Genomic DNA, 11,592 nt, shown 5'->3' with positions numbered 1-11,592 from the left:
GGGGAAAAACTAATTTAAAGCAGTTTAACATAATGCTGCAACAAAACAAAATGTGAAAAAAATGAAGGGGTTTGAATACTTTTGCAAGGCATTGTAAGTACACATCACTGCAGTTTCCAACAGAAATGAACACTAGAGGTGGAAAAACAGTGAGCACTTGTAATTGTTTTGATACACAGTTATGATTACAGCTTCATACGTTTCGCTATCTGGACATAACAAACTTGCTCACGGAATTAGACTTAGGATTTGGAATCCTTGCACTGTAAAAAGTTTTCACCAAATTTAACTTAAAAATCTAAGTTCAGCAGCTGCCTTATAATTTTTAAGTTTTTGTCCGCCGGGAAACAAAGCGCAGACTGATTTATTCGGCGTTTTGCTAAAATGTGCTTATGCAGACACCATTGTTGATATACACATTTGCGACGTTCGCGAACAAATTACTGACTTACTGCTTGTTTCTCCCTCTTCTTCGTTATCTTTCAATGCTGGTTATTTCAATGACTGACTTGTTGCACGCCAGTCTGTTGTTGTGGGGGCATTTCCACGCACCGAATCGTGACGCTGAACGAAACAAACTGTGATTGGTTGTTTGACATGTCGGTCAAATGGCCTTATGGACGGGCCTTTGCCAATGAAAGCTGCCATGAATTCCAGACCTTCAGCCGTCAGTCTGAAGGTATGGCTACGCGAGACTAGTATTACACTAACAATATGAAAATAACACTGGTTATTTGACAAATGGCAGTGTCACAGCACTGAGCTACATTAACAGCAGGATTTCATTCATCCCTCCTGTTTCACATTTTGTTTTGAGAACATAAAACTCTTTTAGAAACCTTTAGGATATTCTGGACTACACACTCGAGATGTGGCATTTAAAACAATACAACAGAGAAGATTCTGCTATATCTGTTATGCACATATCCACCCATTGTTTGCTTTGCTGCATATGTGGAACAACTGTCATTTACTCCATTACACTATGAATTACTCCATGTGATCCTTTTGACCCCACCTACACTATATTAAGACGAAAGCATGGTGAAAGTCTCTATTCTATGAAACATATTCATCTGTAATTCCATTGAACATGACACATTTTTAGCTGATTGGGTAATTTAATTTGGCAGATATACAACTAGTGTCAGCAATGTAAAATCAGCATTTAGGCTCCAGATTTAGAAACAAATCTTCTTCAAATGTACACTCTAGCACTGTACACTCTTAGAAATAAAGCTTCCAAAAAAGCGTGAAGAACATTTTAAACTCCTTTTTCCGCTATCCACATTTTTCCTTAACGTGGAGGTTTGTCAGACTGAAATTATGCTTTACATTTTCAGTCTATGGTGTTTCAAATTAACATATTTTCTAAACTATAACTTTAAACCTACACTGTAAAAAATGCTGGTATATTTTTTAACCCAAATGCTGGGTCCAACCTGTTGGGTCATTTTATTGGGTTATTTTTAATATTTTTACCCTGGTGCTAGGTAGTTTTTCTGTAACTAAGCTACTTTTTTAAGGCTTGGTTAAGCCTGTGTCCAACAAAACCACCCAGCTGCTGAGTTACAGTTTTTGCGTCTTCTACAGGAGGCCGCCGATTTGCTGCACTTCTTCAGCAAAATAAACGTTTGTCTCATTTTTTTTTCATTGATAAACTCTTTACTGTGCTGTAAATTATATTATTTCACGTAACGCAACATACAAGGACATTATGTCAGTCAGTTGCATCAGCAACAGTTGTTTTGCATGATGGAAATGCCTTTTGGCTTGCATAACATAAACTGATTTTATTCGTTATAACACTGAATTTAATTTAATTTGATGTTAAAGTAAGTTCTCTATATGTTCTCTAAAGTATGTTCTCTATGGGCAGGTTATGGAGTCAGTCGTGGCATCTTTCAGCTATGAGTGAAATGTGAGGCAGTGATCTGAGGTTCATAGTTCCCTCGGCAAACATCAGTGGCTCAGATTTCAGCGACACGAGAATTAGCAATATTTCGGTGAAAAGTGTTGTTTTTAACCTTTTATTCATCAAGAATCCCGAATCACAGGTTCCAAAAAAATATTAAGCAGCACAACTTTTCCAACATTTTGAAGACTCACGTGACACTTAAAACTAATAAGTAATGGCTGATACAAATTCAGCTTTGCATCACAGGAATAAATTATATTTTAAAATATATTAATATAGAACACCATTATTTTAAACTGTAATAATATTTCACAATATAATGTTTTTTTTCTGTATTTTTGATCAAGTAAATACAGCCTTGATGAGCATATAATAATTCTTTTAAAAAAAATCTTACTGATCCCAAACTTTTGAGCGGCAGTGTAGCTTGTAGCACTTAAGGTAAAATACCGTGTGTAAAATAATAAAATAATGTGTGATCAAGTAGCGTTTAAATTTAAGTGTATTCAACTGCTCTCTGTAATAAGCATTTATTCAAAATATAAATCTTTTCTAGCAATATAAGTCTTTGCTATCACTTTTTATCACTTGGTGAATAAAAGTATTAATATCTTTCAAAAAAAGAAAGAATTTGTGCCTTTAGGTGGTAGTTTATATTGTTACAAAAGATTTCTATTTTAAATAAAAGCTGTTCTTTTCAACTTTTTATTTGTTAAAGAATCACAGGTTCTAACAAAATATTAAGCAGCAAAACTGTTTTCAACATTGATAACAAATCAGCATATTATTAGTATGATTTCTGAAGGATCACGTGACACTAAATACCAGAGTAATGATGCTGAAAATTCAGCTTTGTATCACAAGAATAAATATTGTCAAATATATTCACATAGAAAACTAAATTTTCTCAATATAACAGGTTTTTGATCAAATAAATGCAGCCTTGATGAGCATAAGAAACTTGATGAGATTTGGTGGTATGCAAAACAAGCTTATTAACCCTGCACACATTATTATATTTAGAAAAATCTCATTATTATATATAGACAAATGTCTATAAACTGTGTTTTAAAATCCTCGTCTACAGTGGCGTCTTCACTTCAGAAACGGTCTACACTACACAACCAAAAACGCATGTCACATGACCATTCAGGGTGCATCCGTCATCAAGAATGTCTTATTTAAGGGAAGTAACCATAATAAAATTCACTGTTATTCCTTGGGGTGTTAAAAATACTGTAATTTATTTTTTTACTGTAATTACTTTTGTTAAATGAGCCACCGAAATGAGACAAATCATGACAAATGAGCATACACAGAGCGAATGTGGACAGCCACACCATCGTTTTCAAAAGTCTCCGTTTTGGTCAGTTATACTGAAACGCAACCCTGGCATTTTCAAACTAAAACCGAGCCTGCAGCATTTTCACAAGTCTCTGTTTTCAAGGGTCAAAAACACCAGATAAGTCTAAACAAAACAAAAATGCACTAGTGTAAACATAGCCTTAGGAAAAAATTTTGTGGAATGGAAAGGTTCCACCGTAGTTAAAGGTTCTTCATGGAACTATCAGTGCCAATAAAGACCCTTTATTTGTAAGAGTGTACCCTTGTATCCTGAGGTTACTGGGTGAAATATTCAGGATGTAGCCTTTGCGGCTCCAGACTTACGGCCCTGCACTTTTTTGTCAACTCAGTGCTCATGAAATGCTCAGAGTTTAGGTTTGTGGTTTTAAAATAAAAGAGTGCACATGAGGCTTTGACAAAAGCATGACCCGTAGAGTTTTTACGGCCGGTTTAATCCTGTACTTTAGCCAGGCTGTGTATCAGTGGCAGAGGTCTGGGAGGGAGAAGGAAGTGACAGTGTGGGAGGAAGCCTGAATTCTCCTCAGTGGGTCATGTGTATGTTGTGTGCTCATGAAGTGCTGTCATCAGTTCTGACGCACAAGAGACCAGCGAGCATCTGCTTATCTGAGGTTTTCTTGCATAAAAATGCACAAGAGACATGTTTGCAGTGTTCCTAAGCACCTAAGCTTCCACTTTTGCAAAACTGATTTATACGCAGCAAAAACTTAAGATATCACCTAAAAATTTAAATTCTGTCATCATTCCAAACATGTATGAATTCTTTCTTGTGTGAGACACAAAATAAGAACTGTTTTACGTCCTTACAATGAAAATTAGGGATTTAAAACAATACTCAATTTCATTTTATGCACCAAAAGAATATGTTTTTCAAATTATTTTAAAGAATAAAGAAAAAGCAAGCTGGGTTTGCACTGATGTGACGGTGATTATAATAGAGTTTTCATTTTTGCATGAATTTTCCTTTTATTCTACAAGTTTAACTTCTGTATTACCGTCATAGTAAAATTAGTCACGAATTTACGAAACCGAGACAATTCACTGATTTGAAGTGCTTGTGAAACCGTAAATCAAAATGAATCACAACACCACTAGCTGTCATGGCTCCAAACGCAGAAACAAGTGGACATCCTGAGCGGAAACCACCAACCCCACCGCCGCATTGCATTCCTTCACTTCATCTCCCCTCACTCTCGAACAAAGTCACTTGACCAGACCCCTATTTAGGAAGTGAAAGAGGAAGCTCCATATATCCCCATCCATCCTCACTGCCACACGGCTGCTGCTGTTCACGTGAAGGGTGAGAGAGATAGAGGACACTGGTATTATCCGCGCTACAAAACAGCCTGAAAGCAGGAACAGACCAGTTCTGACCAGCCAAGTTCTGCTTGAGAGATCAGGCAGTTTTGTTCGGCCGGAGAAATTTAGTGGTCTAACTAAAATCAACTTGCTCAGGGTTTTGTACCGACAGACAGCCATTGTGTGTACCAATTTAAAAAACAAACAAACAAAACTTTAAATGCTCTGCATGGCAGAGAGTAGATCTCATTTAAGATCAATTGTATTTGTTTTTAATTGTTTTAATATAAAATGTATAAATTTAATAAAATTTATATTATATCGAATTTATCAATTAAATATACAGTCATAAATGTATAATTACAACTAAATGATATTAAATGCCAAATGTTTTTTAAAAAAGTTGTAAAAAGGTTCTAAATAGCACAAAGTTATTCTCATTTTAATGTAATTCATCAGTGTTATTAGATTTTATACAATATATTCAATTTTTTTTATAATAATCATATAAAATTATAAATGTATATTACATTAAATGTACTAAATATATTATACAATTATAAAATATATGTATATTGTATATGGTAATGTATATTACATTGTATTAAAATGATACATTAAATAAATATATTTACACAGTTATAAATACATCTTTATATAAATAAATATTTTCTAACAATAAAAGTCTTTGCTGTCACTTTTGATCAATTTAACACATCCTTGCTGAATAAAAGTAATAATTTCTTTCAAAAGAAGAAAGTATTAAAATGTACTGACCCCAGATTTTTAAACAGTAGTGTATATTGTTCAAAAAGATTTCTATTTTAAATAAATGCTGTTCTTTTCTTTTACATTTTATTACTCAAAAAATCCTGAAATAAATAAATCAGCATATTAGAATGATTTCTAAAGCATCACGTGACGCTGAATACTGGAGTAATGATGCTGAAAAATTCAGCTTTGATCACAGGAATAAATTTGATTTTTAATGTATATTAAAATAGAAGACCATTATTTTACATCGTAATAATATTTCGCAATATTACTTTTTTATTTTTACTTTTGAGCGCTAGTGTGTGTGTGTGTGTGTGTGTGTATATACACACATATACACATACAATTATAAATAAAATGAAATAATATAAATGATAATTGTCTACCTGACCATTGACAAAAAATTATGCTTTTGAATATAATTAATCAATATTATTAATTATGTTTAATATTATGTTATTTTATACTATTATTAATATAAAATTGTATATTACATTAAATGTATAAATGTAATGTATAGCCTATTATACTAAAATTGCAATATAAATATATTTATACAGTTATAAGTAAAATTAAATAATATAAATAAAATTTAAAATGTTCTACATGACAAAAATAAGGCTTATTTGAATATGATAAATCAATACTATTTGTCATTATTAATTATATTTAATATTATGTTATTTTATACTATTATTAATGATATCATATTATAAATGTATACTATAAACAATTGTAAATGTATGTTACATATAATAAAGAATGTGTATTATATTTAAATTATAAATAAATGGGTTACACTTTACAATAAGGTTCATTAGTTAACATTAGTTCATTTCAACAGCTGAAGGTCTGGAATTCATGGCAGCGTTCATTGGCAAAGGCCCGCCCATAAGACCGTTTGACCGACATGTCAAACAACCAATCACAGTTCGTTTCGTTCAGCGTCACGATTCGGTGCGTGGAAATGCCCCCACAACAACAGACTGGCGTGCAACAAGTCAGTCATTGAAATAACCAGCATTGAAAAATAACGAATAAGAGGGAGAACAAGCAGTTAGTCAGTAATTTGTTCCCGAACGTCGCAAATGTGTATAACAACAATGGCGTCTGCATAAGCACATTTTAGCAAAACGCAGAGTAAATCAGTCTGCGCTTTGTTTCCCGGCGGACCGAAAATTTTAGCCAGCGTTCCGTGGGCATGACGTCTGAGGCTGAGACTAGTTAATGCACTGTGAATTAACATGAACTAACAATGAACGACTGTATTTTCATTAACTAATATTAACAAAGATTAATAAATCCTGTAATAATTTGTTAATGTTAGTTCATTCATTAACTACTATTAACTAATGGAACCTTATTGTGAAGTGTAAACAATAATTGTGTATTTACTTTATCATATAACAACTGTTCTGCCAAGTTCTATAGTTTTTAAACCTAAACATAAGTTGTTTACGGTTTCCCAACAATGTGGCAAGTTGACCATTTAATATGAAACATTAACAGTTATGGGTGAGCATTTATGTGTACAATAAATACTTTAAACCCAGCTCATCCTGTCATATTCACAGTCATAACTACCGTTTTACAACCAGAATGCGAGAGCCTCTGTTAGTCTACTACCGCTTTTTTGTGCGTTTGCCTGTTCTTGCTCTCTTCCTGCTTCAGTCTTTCTGGTCCCAGTGACCCTCTGATGCCACAGAGAAGCAGACACCTTGGGCAGAGAGCTGACTCAATGGCCCCCTCCCCCTCGGGCAAAGGCAGAGTGGGGGAAGGAGGGGACGCGGGGGTTCAGACATTAGCCACAATATCTCACGCGCAGGGAGAGGTTGTTAGTGACTTTTACAATGGCACTGCACATGATAAAACACTGTACTGTACACTGAGTCTTTCTCACTACAAGAACAGCGAACAAAACAAAACAAAGATTAACGATACAAATGATTATCTACATTTTTTAAAAAAGTGCATTTGAATACAGTAATGTAAATGAAAAATCCACAGCAAATGTACAAAACTGCTTACTGAGCTGAATGAATGTCAATAATGAGCTTATCTCTAGTCTTAGAGAGTCACATGAGTTCAATTTTTATTGATCAGACACTATGCTTTCAAAAATTCATTCTCGTTTATGAATGACAAGCTACTTAAACAGGATGAGAAAGAGATCATAAAGCTGTTGTGAAAAACTGCTTTTGCACCTGTGACCCTGCATTGGACAGGTGGCACGTCATTACAGAGAGATCAGTCTTGCACTAACTGTTAAGGAGCAGTTGACAACAGGGTCGAGGGTTAAAGGCTGTTTTGCCACACATGTTGTTTGGATCCCGAGAAAAGGAGAGTTGTGTAAAGCAAAAACAACAACCGGCGTTTGAAGATCTATTTCTGTCAGTGTTGTGAAAGTGTATCAGCACTACTCAAAGCATACACGCATTTAAGTTTGCATACTTAAATTCAAGTGCAACTGTTTCAAAGCTACACATTGTGGTTTAGAGAGTAGATTACTCATTTTGCTCGTAAAGTTTGTCATAATGGGCCGGCCTTTCCAGCAAAGGGCTCAGTGTTATTGGAGTTCGTAGTACAACAGTTACTTTCAAGAGAAATCAAACAACAGTTCAGATGGATGGCCTTTGCTTTCCTCTTAAGGAGAGGGCAGAGGGCTAAACTTATTTCCACCTTGGTACAATCAGTGCCGTGCAGCTCTTCTCCGAGTCTCTCGAGTCATTAGAAACACAGTTGTCTCAGGAAACAGCCGTTAAGCAAGGTCAAAGGTCGCTGCAAGTAGACATACCTGTGTACTGTTTTATTTTTTATGTTCTCATGGTATTGTGTGTATGTGTAAGTTGCACTTCTGTGTGTTTCAAGTCAGTCTGTTGATGGGTTACATATAAAACATCTGAAGTCAAAAGTTTACATACACCTTGCAAAATGTTCAAAATACCTGTTATTTTTTATGTAGTTCTGACCTGAATAAGATATTTTCCATAAAAACGTTTACATATAGTCCACAAGCTGTGTTTTTTTTTTTTTTTTGTTCAGTGATAGTTGTTCATGAGTCCCTTGTTTGGCCTGAACAGTTCAACTTCCTGCTGTTCTTCAGAAAAATACCTCAGGTCCCACAAATTCTTTGGTTTTTCAGTATTTTTGTTTATCTTAACCCTTTCCAACAATGACTGTATGATTTTGAGATCCATCTTTTTACACTGTGGACAACTGATATGCAACTATTACAGAAGGTTCAAACGCTCACTGATGCTTCAGAAGGAAACACAATGCATTAAAAATTTAAAGATCAGGGTAAATTTAACTTATTTAATCTTCTCGGGAACATGCAAGTATGTTCTGTAGCTTCTGAAGGGCAATACTAAAGAAAAAAGTATATGATATTATAGGCAAAATAAGAAAAATTTACACATCCTCATTTTATTCAAAAGTTTTCACCCCCGGCTCTCAATGTATTGTGTTTCCTTCTGAAGCATCAGTGAGTGTTTGAATCTTCTGTTATAGTTGCATATGAGTCCCTCAGTTGTCCTCCCTGTAAAAAGATGGATCTCAAAATCATACAGTCATTGTTGGAAAGATGCTGAAAAACCAAAGAAGCTGTGGGACCTGAAAGACTTTTGTGAAGAACCACAGGCAGTTTAACTGTTCAGGACAAACAAGGGACTTATGAACAACTATCACGACACACACAAAAATACTTTTATTTGGATCTAAAAGACATTACAAAGAAAACAAGATCCACACACACACACACACACACACACACACACACACACAAAAACAGCTGTGGAACATTCAAGTACACAGTAATAAGAATCAAGCGTATGTAAACTTTTGAATGGGGTCATTTTTCTAAATGTAACTATTATTTTCGTATTAATATTAATGTATTTTGTGAGAAACATATTATTCAGGTCAGTACTAAAACATTTAGCAGATTCTACAAGGTGTATGAAAACTTTTGACTTCAACTGTACGTACATACGAACTGCGTCCTAAGGACGTGTAAGAAAAACAAAGGAACCCGAATGCTTTTTGTGTTTCTTCAAAAATTTATTCTGGAGGTAACAATGAAATTCAAATCACAATCATTTACTTTTCAAAAGGAACAACTGATTAATGAAACAAATTAAAGATATGCAAAATGTTCAAACAAACAAAACTACCAATGCAATGCATCTATTGCCAAAAAGGTCAAATGTCATTTGCATAGCTGACTGATGAAGACTGTTGTGAAAACTAGAAGATAAAAGATAAGTCCTACATTATCAAAACCAGCTTGACATGTCAGAGATAAAGTCGAGTGAAAACATAAAATACCTGAATAACTAAAAACTCTAAACACATAAAAGCAGTGTGAGATGGTATGCTGGTCCGTTTCTGGCGATGTTTCAGCTGGTCAGACCAGCAAACAATCTTATGCATTTTTTATTATTATTTAAAAGAAATTTAAAAAAATCTTAAATTCGTTGAACTATCGCAAAAATTTAGGAGATGATGGATTTTCACAAGAGGGTCCATTGCTCTGGCAGTTCATTCCGACAACTAGCCTCTCGCATTTGAGTTTATACGCGTCCCTTTCGCGCACCAGCCTATTGAGCTCGTGTTTCAGCTGCTCCACTTGCGTGGCGAGGCTCGTCTTCTCGTTCTCCAGAATGTGTTTCTGCTGAACGCGTTTGTGCCGACACGACTGCGCGTAGCCGCGGTTTTTCAAGGTACGGCGTTTCTGCTTCAGCCGGATGATATCGTCCTTGCTCATGCCGCGGAGGTGCCGGTTGAGCTCCCGCACAGACATGGACACCAGCTGCTGGTCAGAGAAGCGGCTCTCCGCGCGTTCGCTGCGCCTGTGGTGCGTCTGCTGGTGCATGTTGTGCGTCTTCAGGTGCGTCGCGCCTTGAGATGAACAGTCGAGATGCTGCATTAACTGATCAGGATTGTGGCCGAGCTCGGTGTACTGCTGCTGATGGTACTGGTGCATGTTTGGTGCATGGAACTGACCAATGTTCCTGTATCCCTCCATCTCTGCCTGGTGGAGTTGAGACGGGTGTGTATGCATGAGGTTGGCACTCAAGGCTTCCCGGACATCCTCAGGTGTCAGTTCGAGACAGTGTGGATCTGCGTGCTGTGGATAAGCCCCCGTGTTCAGGGTCCAGTAGAGATCTTCAGCACCGCTTCTCTGTCCGCTCGGGCTGAAGCTCGGTGATGAGGGCACGGAGCTGCATGGGGTGCTCATGGGTGTGCTGGACACGGAGCCTGGTACGTGTACACCGCACTGCTGGATAAAAGAGCGGTCCGGTCCCAGAGCTGCAGACTCCTTCTTCACGTCAAATCTCATGTCAAAGTCGCCGTAGTCCAAATTCAGCTGATGCTGCTCCGCCGTCATGATTTCTGCTGATGTTTCGATTAAGTCAACTTACTGCTGCGATTTACGTTGCATTTAATGTTCTGAAAACACGATTCCACCAATAATGAAATAGAGCTGAAGTGAAGACAGCCCTTTTCAGTCACTCTCCTAAACAATTAGCGAACTGGAAGTTTGAAAGTTGTCGCTTTCTAGTTTCAGCTGTCTCTCGGTGACCAGGGCAGGATGTATGTTGAAAAGAAAGTAAATCACGCTGCTTTAAACGCAGCCGCGCAGTGAGGCCACGCCCTCTTTCCTATCGCAGCTGTCAGTCTCACCAAAACACGTCAAAGATGTTTTAGAAAGCAAACTCAAATTACCACACTTTTTATTTTCAAGTTTGTTTATTAATTCTCAGTATCGTAACAGGCTTATTTCATTATTATTATTTTTAGACGAACAAGCTACTGTCATAATATAGCCTACACAGTCACACTGTTGTGACTGTTTATGTCACTTTCTCTAACTGTCATAATAAATCCGAGCTATTAAAACCTGGTTGTCATTGTAAAATCTACTCACAGGTGGTGCAACGGAACCTCACATGATCATTTAAAGTTGGTCTCTCCAGCAACTGTGACCAACAATAATAAAGCCAGAGCGCAGTGCCATCCACCCAAGACAAGACCATCAGGGTAGCACATGACACTAAAATAAAGGCTATAAACATTAACTAATTAACTAAACATCGTAAGAAATACACCATGAAAAACAAGTTGGATATAACAGGTAACAAAAATGAAAGTGTAAGAAAAATGTAAAATCTAGGAATTCTGAGAATGCCATTTTCCCTATTTAAAAAAACACTACCAGTCAAAAGTTTTTGAACAGT

General features: G+C 36.2%; 1 protein-coding gene across 1 annotated transcript; it reads right to left on the bottom strand.

Moving 5' to 3' along the window:
* Positions 1 to 9,404: 9,404 nt before the first annotated feature.
* Positions 9,405 to 10,933, bottom strand: mafbb (v-maf avian musculoaponeurotic fibrosarcoma oncogene homolog Bb). The gene has a single exon (XM_073826079.1). It carries the CDS (start codon positions 10,740 to 10,742, stop codon positions 9,834 to 9,836), a length of 909 nt encoding a protein of 302 aa, XP_073682180.1. The 5' UTR covers positions 10,743 to 10,933; the 3' UTR covers positions 9,405 to 9,833.
* Positions 10,934 to 11,592: the final 659 nt, after the last annotated feature.

The sequence above is a fragment of the Garra rufa genome, chromosome 20 (genome assembly GCF_049309525.1).
Source record: "Garra rufa chromosome 20, GarRuf1.0, whole genome shotgun sequence".
In the NCBI taxonomy this organism is placed as follows: Eukaryota; Metazoa; Chordata; class Actinopteri; order Cypriniformes; family Cyprinidae; genus Garra; species Garra rufa.
This window is presented reverse-complemented; position numbering and strand designations above follow the sequence as displayed.